This window comes from Mobula birostris, chromosome 28 (genome assembly GCF_030028105.1).
Source record: "Mobula birostris isolate sMobBir1 chromosome 28, sMobBir1.hap1, whole genome shotgun sequence".
NCBI classification, from domain to species: domain Eukaryota; kingdom Metazoa; phylum Chordata; class Chondrichthyes; order Myliobatiformes; family Myliobatidae; genus Mobula; species Mobula birostris.
Window position 1 is genome coordinate 7,537,134 of NC_092397.1, and position 17,761 is coordinate 7,554,894.

Genomic DNA, 17,761 nt, shown 5'->3' on the forward strand with positions numbered 1-17,761 from the left:
TTCTGAATGGACATTGAACCCATGAACACCACCTCAATACTTTTTTTTTTAAACGCAAACAACAGGAATTCTGCAGATGCTGGAAGTTCAAGCAACACACGTCAAAGTTGCTGGTGAACGCAGCAGGCCAAGCAGCATCTGTAGGAAGAGGTGCAGTCGACGTTTCAGGCCTGTTAGTCCTGACGAAGGGTCTCGGCCTGAAACGTCGACTGCACCTCTTCCTACAGATGCTGCTTGGCCTGCTGCGTTCACCAGCAACTTTGATGTGTGTTACTTTTTTTTAATTTGTTTTTTCCCTGCCACTTATTTTTAACTTAACTATTTAATAGACATATACTTCTTTAGTTTATTAATTAACAGGATGTAGGAGTCGCCAGCTAAGCCAGCATTTACTGCCCATCCCTAGCTGCCCTTGAGAAGGTGGCTTAGGTTAGTTTAGTGGGTTTTTTCTCTCCAATAGAAAATTTTGAGAAGGTGGGTGATGAGCTGCCTTCTTGAACCGCTGCAGTCCCTGAGGTGTAGGGACACCCACAGTGCTGTTAGGGAGGGGGTCCCATGATTTTGACCCAGGGAGAATGAAGGAACGGCGATGTGGTTCCAAGTCAGGATGGCGAGTGACTTGGAGGGGGATTTCCAAGTGGTGGTGTTCCCAGGTATCTGCTGTTCTCGTCCTTCTAGATTGTGGTGGTTGTGGGTCTGGAAGGTGCTGCCTTGGGATCTTTGCTGTGTTGTTGCAGTGCGTCTTGTAGATAGTACACACTGCTGTAAGTGTTCATCGATGGTGGAGGGGAGATTTGGCGGAGTGGTAATTACCACCGGATCAGTAATCTAGAGACCCAGTTATACACTGGGGCCATGGGTTCCAATCCCACCATGGCAGGCGGTGAATTTGAATTCAATAAAAGTACCCAATGAAACCTTGTCAATTGTCGTAAAGACCCATCTGGTTCACTGATGTCCTTTAGGGGGGAGGAATCCTGCCGTCCTTACCTGGTCTGGCCTATCTGTGACTCCAGACCCACATTTGTGTTTGACTCTTGAAACGGCCGAGCAAGCCAAACCACTAAAAAGAAAATATACTTTCTGTAGTTCAGTTTTTCCCTCTATATTTATCATGTACCGCTGCCGTAAAGGAATCCCACGACATATCCCAGTGATATTAAGCCCGATTTTGATTCTTGGTTCTGAGGCGACAGGGATTATTCCATCGCAGTGACCATCAGCTCTCTGCCTGCCTGCCACAGGGCAACCGAAAGGTGGAGGCCCCCAGCTCTGAAGTACTCACCTGCAATCGGCATTCATCGTACTCCCGCTTGACCGGAGGTGTTTGGCTGTGCCGGGGAACCACTGGCGTTGGCTGTGCCGGGGAAGCTGCAGCTGTACCACCACCACCAAACTACAGACCACCGTGGGTTTGGGGGGTGGGGGAAGTGTGTGGAGAAGGTGGGGATAAAAAATGACAAGTTTCAAAGAGGCGTTAATGCCCCTCCTCCCCTTCTTACCCCATCCCTAATTTTATTTCCCTCCTCTTTTTTTTCCTTCTTTCTCTCTCTGTCCCTCTCACAATCACTCCTAGCCTGCCCTCCATCTTCCTCTGGGCTACCCTCCCCCTTTCTTTCTCCCTAGGCCTCCTGTTCCATGATCCTCCCCCTTCTCCAACTCTGTATCCCCTTTGCCAATCAACCTTCCAGCTCTTGGCTCCATCCCTCCCCCTCCTGTCTTCTCCTATCATTTCGGATCTCCCGCTCTCAAATCTCTTCTTTCAGTTAGTCCTGACAAAGGGTCTCGGCCCGAAACATCGACCGAACCTCTTCCTACAGATGCTGCCTGGCCTGCTTAACCCTAGCCTAGTCCCAGGGCAACGTATAATGCCTGGCACATCTTTGGATTGTCGGAGGCCGGAAGGGGCTACTCCACGTCATAACTCATTGAAAATAAATAACACTCAGCTTTCGTCTTTAGAGGGTGCAGAAGAGATTTACAAGGACAATGCCAGAACTGAAGGCTGAGAATTACAGGGAGAGGTTGGTGACACTGGGTCTTTATTCCTTGTGTAACAGGATAATGAGGCGACCGCACAGAAGTTTATACTATTGTTAGGGGTAGGGATAAGGTGGATGGTCATAGTCTTTTCCCCAGCGTTGGCGAGTCGAAAACTACCAATACAAGAGGAAAGAGGGGTGGTAACTTCTTTACACAGAGGGTAGTGAGCACCCGGAACGAGCTCAAAGACGGGTGACTGAGACAGGTACAGTTACAGCAGCTGAGGGGCATTTGGAGTGGCGTGGGGGCGAGGGTTTCGCTCCGAATGTGGAGGCACAGGGGTGTTGCTGCGAATGGAATGGGCCAGTTGGGCCGAAGGGTCTGTTGCCGGGACATGGCCCTTACTGAGGACACCCACTGGGATCACCGAGAGGTGCTGCACAATTACAGTCGGCTAGTGGGACTGGAGGGGAAAATGGGGCAGAAGGTTTTCACCCAGAGGAGGGCATCTGGAACTGACCGCAGGTCATTCCCATGATCGATTGGGGGAAGGTGGTATGGATGTGAAATAACACCCTCCACCCCGTCCTTGCAAGGTCTAAACTTATGAAGGGAACTCTGGTTTATGCTACTCACCTTCAGGGCTCTCTCCGCCTTGTCTCTCTCGATCTTCTCCCGAACTCGCTGCCTGAAAAAGTGGAAGAGATGAAGGTCGCTGGTCAAGAGAGACGCATCAGAGAAACACACCCACACACAGAACGCTGGGGGAACTCAGCAGGCCAGACAGCACTTATGGAAAAGGGTAAACAGTCGGCGCTTCGGGCCGAGACCCTTCTTCAGGACTGAGAAGGAAGGGGAAAGATGCCAGAATAAAAAGGTTGGGGGGAAGGGGAGAAGAGAGGAGGTTTTGCTGCAAAGTAGCACCTCATTCTGTCCGGGTACCCTCCAACCTGATGGTATAAATATCGATTTCTCCTTCCGGTGAACAAATTTCACCCCTCCCCCCCTTCCTCCATTTCTCTCAGTGTCCACTCTCCTCTCCCGTAGAGATTCTTTCTTCTCCAGCCCTGGACTTTTACCACTCACCTGGCTCTACGCATCATCTTCCAGCTAGCCCCCTTCCCCTCCACCCCTCACCTTTTTCTGCACTCTTCCAACCTTAGGTAGGTCTTTCCTGAAGTCAGGTGACCAAAACTGCACACAGTACTCCAAGTTAAGCCTCACCAATGTCTTACACTACTTCAACATAACATCCCAACTCCTGGACTCAATACTTTGACTCATGAAGGTCAATGTGCCAAAAAACTTTCTTTACGACCCCATCAACCTGTGCCGTCACTGTCAATGAATTATGGACCTGTATTCCCAGATCCCTTTGATCTCCTGCCCTACCACTCACCATGGAGGACCTACCCTGGTTGGTCCAACCGAAGTGCAACAACTCGCACTTGTCTGCATTAAATTCCATCTGCCATTTCCCCAGCTGGCCCAGATCCCTCTGCAAGCCATGATAGCCTTCCTCGCTGTCCACTACACCCCGCAGCCTTGGCGTCATCCACAAATTTACTAATCCAGTTAACCACATATTCATCCAGGGCATATATATCTACATGACAAATAACAATGGACCCAGCATTGATCCCTGCGGCACCCCACTAATCACAGGCCTCCAGTCAGAGAGGCAACCATCTACTACCACTCTCTGGCTCCTCCCACAAAGCCAATGTCTAATCCAATTTACTACCTCATCTTGATTGCCCAGCGAATGAACCTTCTTGACCAACATCCCATTCGGAACCCTCACAAATGCCTTGCTAAGGTCCATGTAACCAACATCCACCGCCACACCTCACCAACTCCTGCAGAGTTCAAGAAGATTGACTTCAAAGAGAGGTTGGATGGAAATAAAGACTGCTGGACAAGGGCTGAAGACCTGTTGCTCAGCGGACTGATCCAGTGTAACTTTGTATGACATTGTCCAACGTAAATTCTTCAAATGCTGCAAGATGAAAGCAACAGTGCTATGAAACTCCCTCCGCACCGTCCTATCACACACTCCCAGGGTCAGACACAGAGTGAAACTCCCTCCACACCACCCCATCACACACTCCCGGGGTCAGACACAGAGTGGAGCTCCCTCCACACCATCCCATCACACACTCACGGGGTCAGACACAGAGTGAAGCTCCCTCCACACCGTCCCATCACACACTCCCGGGGTCAGACACAGAGTGAAACTCCCTCCACACTGTCCCATCACACACTCCCGGGGTCAGACACAGAGTGAAGCTCCCTCCACACCGCCCCATCACACACTCCCGGGGTCAGACACAGAGTGAAGCTCCCTCCACACCGTCCCATCACACACTCCCGGGGTCAGACACAGAGTGAAGCTCCCTCCACACCGTCCCATCACACACTCCCGGGGTCAGACACAGAGTGAAGCTCCCTCCACACCATCCCATCACACACTCCCGGGGTCAGAAACAGAGTGAATCTCCCTCTACACTGTCCCATCACACACCTCCGGGGTCAGACACAGAGTGAAGCTCCCTCCACACCGTCCCAGCACACACTCTCAGCGTCAGAGACAGAGTGAAACTCCCTCCACACCGTCCCATCACATACTCCCGGGGTCGGACACAGAGTGAAGCTCCCTCCACACCATCCCATCACACACTCCCGGGGTCAGAAACAGAGTGAATCTCCCTCTACACCGTCCCATCACACACCTCCGGGGTCAGACACAGAGTGAAGCTCCCTCCACACCATCCCATCACACACTCTCAGCGTCAGAGACAGAGTGAAACTCCCTCCACACCGTCCCATCACACACTCCGGGGGCTGGAAGAGAACAAGTTAGATAGAGGGCAAAGCTCTGGACAGATGGACACATGTTGCAGCTCAGCCAATATACTCCACATTCTCACACATCTAACTCTGCACCCCAAGTGCCAGTACTCCCCAAGGACTCGCTCCTGTGTGAGGGTGAATACATAGAGGTTAAACGAAGGGGAGTTAGTCCACTGTCACAATTCCCATTGCCCATACAGCCTGCAGAAGGGTGTGGAACTGTGCCCCTCTCGCCCCGCCACCCCACTGCTCAGCTGGGCCTGTGGCTCTGGTTACCTGGCTTTGATGTCTTCCATTTTCTCCCTTCGGCGTTCCTCGGCGACCTTCTTCATCTCCTCCTCCTGGAGCTTCTGCCGGATCATCGAGAGCTCCTGGCCTTGCTTCCGCCTCTGCTTCTCCCGGCTGACCTCGTCCCGCTTCTCGCGCTCCTCCCGCTCGAGCTGCCGTCGCTTCATCAGCTCCTCCAGCCTGTGGAGGACAGACCGCACGTCAGGCAGCCGGACCAGCGGGTGACCTTCCTACCAATCGCCGGGTTGGGGGGTGGGGCAGGGAGTACGTCTCAAAATAAAGCGCAGGCAAGCCGGCGGGGCGGGTAGATTCAGATTTATTTATCACGTGCACGGTGAAATGCGTCGTTTGCGTCATTAACTCAGGGGTGTGCTGGGGGCAGCCCGCAAGTGGGTCGTCACACGTTCTGGCATCGACATTACCCACAACGCTCGGCAGAACGACACAAGCGACAACACGCTGCATGCAAACACGGGATTTTGTTTTAAATTGAGACAAACCGCATGCATCGTAAGTCTCTATTTTGCACGGACTGGAGTAGCACCGCAATCTCATCATCTTGAGCAATGACAGTGAAGTTCTGTTCTTTTCTATTTTAAGAACAACAGCCACGAAACACCAACAGCAGAACAAGACAGTCCCCCGACCACCCCCCAAGTCCCTGGACTCTCAGACTCGGATCCATTTCTTTATCACACGCACATCGAAACACGCAGTGAAATGTGTCACTTGCGTTAACAGCTGACACAAACTGAGGATATGCTGGGGGCACGGGGGGGGGCACAAATCTCCTTCTGGCGCCAACACAGCAAGCCCGCTGTGTTCAGCAGAACACAAGCAGTAGCCAGGGAAGCTCCTTCACTCAGAGGAGCTGGAGTGAGCTGCCCGAAGTGGCTGGTGCGGGTTTAAGTTCAATGCTTCGGAGAAATTTGGATAAGTACTTGGATGGGAGGCGTATGGTCTGGTGTGGTCCAGGTCCAGGTCGATGGGACCAGTCAGAATAACAGTTTAGTGTGGAATAGATGGGCTGAAGAGCCTGTTACTGTGCTATGAACAGTCAACGTTTTGGTCCATGGCACTTCCTCAGGACAGGAACGGAAGGGGAAAGAAGCTAGAATAAGGTGGTGGTGTTTGGGAGGGAGGGGAAGGTGTACAACCTCGCAGGTGAGACCAAGTGAGTGGGTGCAGGAGAGGGGGAACGAAGGAAGAAGCTGAAAGGTGATAGGTGGGTAAAGCTAAAGGTCTGAAGGAGGAAGAATCTGACAGGAGGAGAGTGGACCACGGAAGAGGGGGACTACAGAGCTGAAGAGGCAGGTGAGGAGAAAAAAAGGGGTGAGAGGTGAACCAGAAAGGGGAATAGAGAAAGGGAGAAGAGTGACACGTGGGGGAAGGGGTTTATTTAAATCTTGCATCCATCCCACAACTTGAGGGAGTGAAAATCTTTGCATTATGACTTTATCACAGTGTACAGGCATGTGAATTTATAACTCTAATGGCCTGCAGCCTGTTGGTTCCGGCTTTAATGCTGCGCTAGTGTTTGCCAGACAGAAGCAGCTGAAACGGTTTCTGGTTGGGGTGACTGGTGTCCCCAATGATCTTCCAGGCCTTCTTTCTGCACCTGCTGCTGTAAATGTCCTCAATGGAGGGAAGTTCACATCCACAGATGCGCTGGACTGTCCGTATCACCCTCTGCAGTTCCCGTACCAGACAGTGATACAGCCAGTCAGGATGCTCTCAATGGTGCCCCTGTAGAAGATCTTGAGGACTTGGGGGCTCATGCCAAACTTCTTCAGTCGCCTGAGGTGGAAGAGACGCTGTTGTGCTTTTTTTGCCACACAGCTGGTGTGTACAGTCCAGGTGAGATCTTCGGTGACGTGTATACCGAGAACTTGAAACTACTCACACTCTCAACCGCAGTCCCATTGATATTGAATGGGCCGAGCCTGTCTCTGTTCCTCCTGTCATCCACGATCAGCTCTTTTGGTTTTTGGACACTGAGGTTATCATCTTGGCACCACTGTGTCAGGGTGTTAACCTCCCCTCTGTAGGTTGTCTCGTCACCGCTAGAAATAAGGCCGATCAACGCGTGCCATCTGCGAATTTGATCAGCAGGTTGGAGCTGTGTGTGGCAGCACAGGCGCGGGTGTAAAGGGAGTCGAGGAGGGGACTCAGGACACAGCCCTGAGGGGCACCTCTGCTGAGAGTCAGAGGGGCAGAGGTGAGGGAGCCCATCCTTACCACCTGTCAGTGATCCGACAGGAAGTCTAGGATCCAGCTGCGCAAGGCGGGGTGCAGGCCCAGGTCTCCGAGCTTCCTGTCAAGTCTGGAGGGAATTATGGTATTGAATGCTGAACTGTAGTCCAGGAACAGCATTCTAACGTGTGCATCTCTTTTCTGCAGGTGAGTGAGAACGGTGTGTAGTGTTGTAGCTATGGCATCGGTAGACCGGTTCAGTTGGTAGGCGAATTGTAGGGGGTCCGGTGTGGGTGGTAGCATGCTGTTAGTCTTTAACCAACCACTCAAAGCATTTGCTTATGATTGAGGTCAGTGCAACAGGGCATCAATCATTCAGGCACGTTTGGTTTTCTTAGGTACAAGGGACACTGATGAGACAATTTGGAAGACTGGGAGAGGGAGAGATTAAAAATATCCGGAAACACACCAGTAATAAATTAATGGATCAAGGATCAACTTTATTCACCATGACATTCAGTGGCCACTTTATTAGGTACGCTGTGCACCTGCTCATTAATACAACTATCTAATCAACCAATCCCGTGGCAGCAACTCAATGCATCAAAGCATGCAGACACAGTCAAGAGGTTCAGTTGTTGTTCTAACCAAACATTGGAAGGGGGAAGAAATGTGATCTGAGTGACTTTGACCATGGAATGATTGTTGGTGCCAGATGGGGTGGTTTGAGTATCTCTGAAACTGCTGATCTCCTGGGATTTGCACACATAAAAGTCTCAAGAGTTTACAGAGAACGGTGCGAAAAGTAAAAAATCCAATGAGCAGCAGTTCTGTGGGCGAAAATGCCTTTTTAATGGGAGAGGTCAGAGGACAATGGCTAGACTGGTTCAAGTCGGTAACTCAAATAACCACCCGTTACAACAGTGGTTTGCAGAAGAGCATCTCTGAATGCACAACACGTCAGATGTGATGTTGAGGCTCTATAAGGCACTCGTGAGACCACACTTGGAGTATTGTGTGCAGTTTTGGGCTCCTTATTTTAGAAAGGATATACTGACATTGGAGAGGGTTCAGAGAAGATTCACGAGAATGAATCCAGGAATGAAAGGGTTACCGTATGAGGACGATCTGGCAGCTCTTGGATGATATTCCCTGGAGTTAAAGAGAATGAAGAGATAATCTCATAGAAACATTCCAAATATTAAAAGGCCAGAACAGATTAGATATGGCAAAGTTATTTCCCATGGTAGGGGAGTCTAGGACAAGAGGGCACGACTTCAGAACTGAAGGACGTCCATTTAGAAAAGAGATGCGGAGAAATTACTTTAGTCAGATGGTGGTAAATCTGTGGAATTTGTTGCCACGAACGGCTGTGGAGGCCAAGTCATTGGGTGTATTTAAAGCAGAGATAGATAGGTTCTTGATTAGCCAGGGCATCAAAGGGTATGGGGTGAAGGCAGGGGAGCGGGGATGACTGGAAGAATTGGATCAGCCCATGACTGAATGGCGGAGCAGACTCGATGGGCCGAATGGCCTACTTCTGCTCCTGTGTCTTATGGCCTTATGAACCTTAAAGTGGATGGGCCACAGCAGCAGAAGATCACACCAGGTTCCAGTCCTGTACCTAATAACATGGCCACTGAGTGAACATTTACCTATGAGGAACTTGCTGTGGTGTGCTGGCATGACATGTAACAAAAAGAAAACGTTTGAGCTTTGTAAAGAATAAGAATTATATAAAGTAAAATCAGAGGTTAAGGTACAGATAATGAATTAAAACATGCCTTTATCCATAAATATTAGCACATATTTATAATGTAAACAGCACTGACATGGTAATAGATGGGGGGGGAGCTACCCCCCTGAGATGGTTGATCAGATTAACTGCCAGGGGAAGAAATGATGTATTGGCTAATGACAACTACATCCCATCACGTGATCCAATTCGATCCAAGTCCCCAGTTGGAAGTTCAAGTTAATCCCAGTAGAGTCTCAGCTATACCCATGAACTGCGGGGAATCATACAGCTTTACCTGTACCCTTGGTCAGAGTAACCATCAGCTGGCCCGACTGAGTGACAGGCTCGGGGGGGCCAATCCTGATCTCTGCCATTGGCAAAGAGGACGTCCAGTCCAGACGGAATTAGATAGCTAGTACAGAGCAGAGTTACCTTCTTAGCTGTTCCTTCTTCTCCTCTTCTGATAGCGCGGCGTTCTGCCGAACTTGCTCGGAATTTTCTGCGGGAAGGAACATGATCAGTTAGTGAGTGGGGGTCCACTTGACGATGGAATGGGATGCACAGGAAGGAAATACTTCCGGACACTCCCCTTCTACAACAGAGGCCACAGACTGTGACCTTGTCAGAGTCATAGAGAGATACAGCCTCTTTCCCAACCGAGTGACGACGAACATCTAGAACCCTCACACTGAGAACAACAGAGAGCAGCCAATTAATTCACCTACCTACTTGCACGTCTTTGGAATGTGGGAGGGAATCAAAGCACCGGGGGGGAGTGGAAATGTACTTCACTTGGAGTAACAAAACGGAACCTGCATTGCACCAGAGTTTGCTTTGCTAATAGAGTTCATGCAACATTATGCTGAAGGAACCTGAGCCCTCAACAAACTTCAGAAGAATGCCAAATACTTTGATTAAGCAGGCTAGAATGCACCCATTCCTTGAATAGGGGCTTGGGTAGCCGCCACACTGAAGTATAAGGGAGTGACTATGTGGTCTGTGTTTCTGAGGCTGTCACCTTGTGCGTCGGTGGCCTCCCCTTGCTGCAAGTAAAATAAGTGTGCTTGTGATTGATCCACTCAGAGTTATTTGTTGTTTTGTTATGGGACGTGGCGAGAAGACAAGCGACAGCGGGGGGTAGGGGGTGGAGACAAACCACACGGCCACAAGGAAGAACGTGCAGGGGGGGGCGTCACGTGATGACGTGGGATTGAGATGTGTAAATCCAGCTCTCCCACAACAAATCAGTAAAGTACCGTTTAAACAAAACAAAGTTAGTAAATATTTTCTGAAAACTATTTATAAACTTTGTAAGACTTCTTTACGATATGCTTCCTAAACCGCAACAAAAGAAGTCTGCTGTTGCGAAGCAGCCGCGAGAGGGGAAGGAAAAAGGGCCTACTGCAATAATGGAGCCTCGGACTCAGGTTGGATCTCCTTCGGTAGAACGGAGCAATGGCGGTGGTAACGGCTTCTTCGAAAAAGACACCGGAAATGCGCATGCGCAAAGAAGAGCGCATGCGCAAATCGACACAATGCAAACTACAAGAACCGACACCCACTGCAATTGAAAATGACTCAGAGTCAGAATTGGATTCTGCAGAGAACACAGATGAAGAAGAGGAGAAAGAATTGGAAGCGATTGGAAGTAAAGGAGATGATAGAGATATGAGAGAGGCTATATTGCAGTTAACAGCTAAATGAAGAAAAGTAAGAGAAGAGCTTAGAGATAAGAAGATGTACTATGATAAAGTTATGGCGAGACAGGACAAAATGCATAAGAAGCTTCAGAAGATGGAAAGAGCAATGGGGCATATGAATGATAGAGTGGAAAAAACAGAAAATGATCTGCTTGTCTGGAATTCGGAAAGAAACCGACTCTTGGAGAAAGCGGACATGTTGGAAAATTTTAGTAGACGTAATAATATTAAAATTGTTGGTCTTAAAGAAGGTACGGAGGGAGATAAACCAATAGAATTTTTTCAAAGATGGATCCCGGATGTTTTGCAAATAGAAGAGGAGGTTCGACCAATTGAAATTGAGCGGGCACATAGAGCTTTAAGACCAAAACCAAAAGATGACCAATATCCACGATCGATTTTAATAAAATTTTTAAGATTTCAAGACAAGGAAAGGATTCTACAGGCAGCTGCTCGAGCTGCCAAAGATAGAAAAGGGCCATTGATAATTAAAGGGAACAAAGTTTTTTTCTACCCTGATATAAGTTACGAACTTTTGAAGAGAAGGAAGAAATTTAATCCAGTGAAAAAAACCCTATGGGATCATGGTTATCAATTTACACTGCGTTATCCTGCAACCTTGAAGATTTTTTTGCCTGGTGGAGAAAAAAGATTTTTTGATGACTACCAGAAAGCAGAGCAGTTTGTGCGAGATTCTCTGAATATTCGCCAGATATAAGAACAAACCCAGGAGAGCGAGATAGATTGAAGATGAAGATTGGGTTAAAGAATAGACTTGTTGGATTTTTGAAGCTGGATGAATGTATAAATATATTATTAATTATACGAGGTGGGTAAGAAAGGTTAAAACTGGAGGAATATTAGTTGGGAATAGTAATACTAATTTTGTCTATATATGTTTTTTTTTGTTGCGGGGGAGCTGGAAGAAGCACTGATCGATTGCTACGCTAGTCATGTGTGCAAGCGTGGCTTTTGCCACAACCCGTAAAATGGAGGGGGGTAGTGTTGTGTATCCTTTCATTCATAACATTAGTGGGGGGGTATTTTGTTTTTTCTTTTTTTGTTTTTTTTCTACCTTCTTTTTTCTTTCTGCCTGGAAGGTTGGGAGGGAGACACATAGCAACATGGTGAAGTTTAAAGAGATTCCCCAAGGAACTATGAGAGTTGAGAAGATAAATAATGTTTTAGATTGGAGTAACTTTGTTAAGAATAATGACTAATTTATTGAATTTTTTGAGTTATTAAGGTTAATGGGCTTAATGGACCAGTGAAAAGAAAAAGAATCTTAACACATATTAAAAAAATGAAGATAGATTTAGCTTTTTTACAGGAAATGCACCTAACGGAAACAGAACATCAGAAACTAAAGAGAGATTGGGTGGGTAGCGTTGTTGCGGCTTCATTTAATTCAAAAGCGAGGGGAGTAGCAATTTTGATCAATAAAACGTTACTAATTAGAATACAAAATGTAATTGATTCTGCGGGGAGATATGTGATTATACATTGTCAACTTTTTTCTGAACTATGGACTTTTATGAATATTTATGCACCAAAAGAAAATGATGCAAAATTCATACAAGAAGCTTTTCTGAATTTGGCGGATGCGCATGAAAAAATATTAATTGGAGGAAATTTTAATTTTTGCTTAGACCCAATCTTAGATAGATCAACCAAGGCTGTTATAAAATCGAAGGTAGTAAATTTAACTTTATCATTGATGAAGGATTTAAATCTGATTGATATATGGAGAAGAATCAATCCTAAAGAAAGAGGCTATTCGTTCTACTCCCATAGACATAAAACTTTTTCAAGGATAGATTTGTTTCTATTATCAATGCATATTCAACACAGAGTGAAAAATATGGAATATAAAGCAAGAATATTATCAGATCATTCCCCTTTATTAATGACAATAATAATGGCTGATAAGGAAGAGTGGCTTATAGATGGAGATTTAATTCAACGTTATTAAAACGTCAAGATTTTTGTGATTTTATGAAAAAACAGATTCAATTTTTTTTGGATACAAATTTTCATTCAGTGGATAATAAATTTATATTATGGGATGCGATGAAAGCATATCTTAGGGGTCAGATAATAAGTTATACGTCTAAAATTAAGAAAGAATATATGGCAGAACTAGATCAATTGGAAAAAGAGATTATAAAATTAGAAAAAGAATCTCAAAGATATATGTCAGAAGAAAAACGAAAACAACTTGTCATTAAGAAGTTACAATATAATATGCTTCAGACATATAGAACGGAAAAAGCAATTATAAGAACTAAACAAAGGTATTATGAGTTAGGTGAGAGAGCACATAAAATTCTTGCCTGGCAGTTGAAAACAGAACAAGCTTCCAAAACAATAAATGCAATTAGAACAAGGGCAAATAAAATATCTTATAAACCTCTTGAAATAAATGAAACCTTTAAAAATTTCCATTCTGAATTATATCAATCAGAATCCCAAAATGATGTTAACGAGATAGAAAGGTTTTTATCACAAGTTTCTCTTCCAAAATTGAATTTGGAAGAACGGAAGGGATTAGATATGCCTTTTACATTAAAAGAAGTTGAAGAAGCTTTAGGATCACTCCAAAGTAATAAATCTCCAGGAGAAGATGGTTTTTCACCTGAATTTTATAAAAAATTTAAAGATTTATTATTTCCTCTTTTTATGGAACTAATACATCAAGCAGAAAAAATACATAAACTTCCAGAATCTTTTACAACAGCGATTGTAATAGTATTGCCAAAAAAAGAGAGATCCTATGAAACCAACATCATACAGGCCTATTTCTTTTTTGAATACGGATTATAAAATAATAGCAAAAATTTTATCGAATAGATTATCTAAATATTTACCAAAATTAATACATATGGATCAAACAGGATTTATTAAAAATAGACAATTGGCAGATAATGTAACCCGGCTACTCAGTATAATTCATTTGGCACAAAAAAGGGATGAGAAGAGTATAGTAGTAGCTTTGGATGCAGAAAAAGCATTTGATAGATTAGAATGGGATTTTTTATTTAAAGTACTAGAAAAATATGGGTTAGGAACATCTTTTATAAATTGGATTAAAACTTTAAATTCTAACCCTAAAGCTAAAGTAGTGACAAACTCTCAAATTTCAACACCATTCCAGTTAAAAAGGTCAACTAGACAAGGTTGTCCACTATCACCTGCTTTATTTGTATTGGCGATAGAGCCATTAGCAGAACTAATTAGAATTGATCCAGATATTATGGGTTTTAGAGTTAATCAGGAGGAATATAAAATTAATCTTTTTGCCGATGATGTTTTGATCTATTTAACAGACCCACAACATTTGTTACATAAATTATCTTCTAGATTGGATGAATATGGGAAGGTATCAGGTTACAAAATAAATTGGGATAAAAGTGAAATTTTACCTCTTACTAAAGGAGACTATAGTCAATGTCGATTAGTAACCCAATTTAGATGGCCGGTAAATGGTATAAAGTATTTAGGTATAAGACTTGATAATGATGTAAAGAATTTATATAAATTTAATTATTTACCACTATTGAAAAAAATTCAAGAAGATCTTGACAAATGGATGATATTACCAATAACATTAGTAGGTAGAGTCAATGCTGTAAAAATGAATATATTTCCTAGATTACAGTATTTTTTCAAACATTACCAATACAATTGCCACAGAAATTTTTTCAAGAGTTAAATAAATGTGTGAGAAAATTTCTTTGGAAAAGTAAAATGTCAAGAATATCATTGGAAAAATTGACATGTAAATTTGGGTTAGGACGGTTACAACTTCCAAACTTTAAAAACTATTATAAAGCAAATCAACTTAGATTTATTGCATCTTTCTTCGATGATCGAAAACCAGCATGGATTAAAATAGAACTAGACAAGATAGGAGAAAATAGACCTGAAGATTTTATATATAAATGGGAATCTAAATTGATACGGGAAAAGAAAGAATCTCCTATATTAACACATTTGATTGATCTATGGAATAAGATAAATGTTGATAATGAAACACAGAAATCTCTATTAGCAAGGAGGCCTTTGTTCCAAAATAGACTTATTCCTTTTACAATGGACAATCAACTTTTATATAATGGGTACTAAAAAGGGATTAAATTCATAGGAGATTGTTTTGAACGAGGTATATTGATGTCATTTGAACAATTAAAGGATAAATATAAAATATCTAATAATACTTTCTTTTGTTACTCTCAATTAAGGGCTTACTTAAAAGGTAAGCTGGGTCAAACAATGTTTTTGCCAAAACCTAATGAAATTGAAATTTTAATACAAAAAGGTAAAATTAAAGAATTTATTTCTTGTATGTATAATTTGATTCAAGAACAGACAATTAAACAAGGAACCCATAAGTCAAAGCAAAAATGGGAAACAGATCTGAATATTAATATTGATGAAACAAATTGGTCAAGACTTTGTCTTGACAGTATGACAAATACAATAAATGTTCGACTTAGATTAGTACAATATAATTTTTTACACCAATTATATATTACACTGCAAAAAATAAATAGATTAAATTCAAATCTATCTGATAAATGTTTTCGGTGTAATCAAGAAATTGGTACTTTTTTACATTCTACTTGGTCTTGTTTTAAAATTCAACCCTTTTGGATAAATTTAAGAATCTTATTGGAACAAATTACTGGAACTCAACTTCCACATAAACCTGTATTATTTCTATTAGGTGATATTGAAGGGATAAAACCGAAACTTAAATTGAATAAATATCAGAAAGAATTTATAAAAATTGCATTGGCAGTAGCTAAGAAGACTATAGCAGTTACTTGGAAATCTGATTCGTATTTAAGTATGGATCGTTGGAATAATGAAATGGCTAGTTCTATTCCACTCGAAAAAATTACTTATAATTTAAGAGACAAATATGTAACATTTTTGAATATTTGGCGCCCTTATTTACAAAAGATAGGATGGCATATTTAAGTGCTCCGATAAAGACTTTGGTCACTTGGGGAAAGTAACGAATAATCATACCAAATTTATTTTGAATCCCATGGAGCATGTGGAAACCTTCCAACACCCAGGCGGCTCTTTTCCTCCTTTCTTCCTTTCTTTTTAGGTAGGACTATATATGGGGGGGGGGGAAGAGGGTTAAGGGGAGGGGGGAGGGTAGATTCTATTTTTTCATGTATTCCTTTTGAAAATTCAATAAAAATTATATTACAAAAAAAAGGCAGAACGTGTAAGCACCATGGCAACCGAGGTCAGGAATGAGCCTGGCATGCTGGCAGCAACCCTACCAGATGAGCTGGGGGCAGCCTGCAAGTGCCACCCAACCAGTCAACCAGCCCCTGAATGGGCTAGACGAAGGGTCTCGGCCCGAAACGTCGACTGTGCCTCTTCCTAGAGATGCTGCCTGGCCTGCTGCGTTCCACCAGCAACTTTGATGTGTGTTCCCAGTGGGCTGATGGCCAAGTTAGGCGACCAATGAAGTTGCCACACAGTTCAGTGCAAGGAAGAAGAAACCCATTCCCTCTAATCAATAATCAGAGCGTCTGGACTTAGTGATTTTAACAAGATAATCAAGGAGAGAAGAAAATATGAACTAAGAAAAATAAAGATTACTGTCAAAATCCTTGCTGACTAAACGAAGCGGCAAACATTGATTTTAGATCAATTTTTGCCGCTACATTTTGTCAGAAAAGACTTCAACAGTTATACCAAATGAACGTCAGCACTCCGATGTGTCCGAAAAATTGGAGCAGCTTGTGGCAGGTACGATCTTTTTTTGGTGGCCCAAATGACCTCTCCTTCAGCTGCAACTCTAAGATTGCTCCACCAGCAATTAAAATCTTCCCGACATACTCGTACTTGCCTTCAATGTTCAAGTCCTCCTCCCCAGTTTCCGTTTTCTCCGTCGTTCCCAGGACGTTGCCCTGCGGAGGGACATACGGATCGTCCAGATTAGGGTCGTCCTCGTGCTCTATTAACCTGAGAAGGCAAACAGGGGCAACGTTGGCGCAAGCCACCAACGGTCGGCAGCTCGTGCACCCCCTCGCCTCACCCAAGGTGCTCGCCAGCCCACCGCAATTCCCCATCCTAGCACAAAGGTTAAATCTCTCCGAGGTCTCCTCGCTCCCTCCCCATCTCTGCGACGATGTGGGCTGGGTGAGATTGTGAGCAGACGGGATGTAGATAGGATTTAAGAAGGGGTAGATATGCTGACTGAGTAGGCAAGAACATGACAGGGGTGATATAGAGTAGTAAAAAGCTACAGGAGGGAAAAAGGCCATTCAGCCCATCTGGTCTATTCTGATAATCACTCAATTACGCTCAATGGTGGCGGAAAAGATGTCTGCGTATGACAGCCCATCTCCCTTGCTGCTCTGCCTCTGCGTTCCAGGGATTTTCCTCTGTCTGGAGGATGTTACTGAAGTTCTGCGATTTATGCATTGGGTGGGACTATTTTTCAGTTTTTTTGTCTTTTATATTCTGCTTTTTTGTTGTCGTCTGACCGATTTAACCTTGGCGTGATTTATAAGGTTGTTTTTCTGCGGGGGTGGGGGAGGAGGGTGGAATTGGGTTTAGATGGTCTGGCAGTTCACCCGATTTGTTTTCTGCTGGGGGGAGGTTGTTGATGCTCTTGTTGCCATTGTGCTTTAAATTTGGGATGATTTATAAGTTTTTTTTGTGCAGGGGGCATTGATGTTTTTCTTTGAACGACTCCTGTGGTTTTTCTTCGTTTCATGGCTACCTGGAGAAGATGAATCTCAGAGTTGTATATGCATACGTACTTTCACAATAGATGAACCTTTAGACCTTACATCAATCAAACTTCATTCTCCCTACATTCCCATCCACTCATCCTGCCCGGTTCTTCTACTCACACACTAGGGGCAATTTAAGATCGTAAGACATAGGAGCAGAATTAGGCCATTCAGCTCACTGTGCTCTGCTATTCCATCATGGCTGATTACAGTGGAGAGCAACCCGCCCACCCATCCCG

The 17,761-nt window shown here is 44.3% G+C and overlaps 1 protein-coding gene across 1 annotated transcript in view; it reads right to left on the reverse strand.

The window, feature by feature from the left end:
* ubxn1 (UBX domain protein 1) overlaps positions 1-17,761 on the reverse strand; it is a 37,757-nt gene that overhangs the window by 5,308 nt on the left and 14,688 nt on the right. The window contains exons 4-8 of the mRNA XM_072245619.1: positions 16,631-16,746; positions 9,488-9,554; positions 5,113-5,304; positions 2,620-2,671; positions 1,286-1,396 (exon numbers count right to left, since the gene is read on the reverse strand). Coding sequence (XP_072101720.1) covers positions 1,286-1,396; positions 2,620-2,671; positions 5,113-5,304; positions 9,488-9,554; positions 16,631-16,746 — 538 coding nt within the window. The remainder of the gene's footprint in view (positions 1-1,285; positions 1,397-2,619; positions 2,672-5,112; positions 5,305-9,487; positions 9,555-16,630; positions 16,747-17,761) is intronic.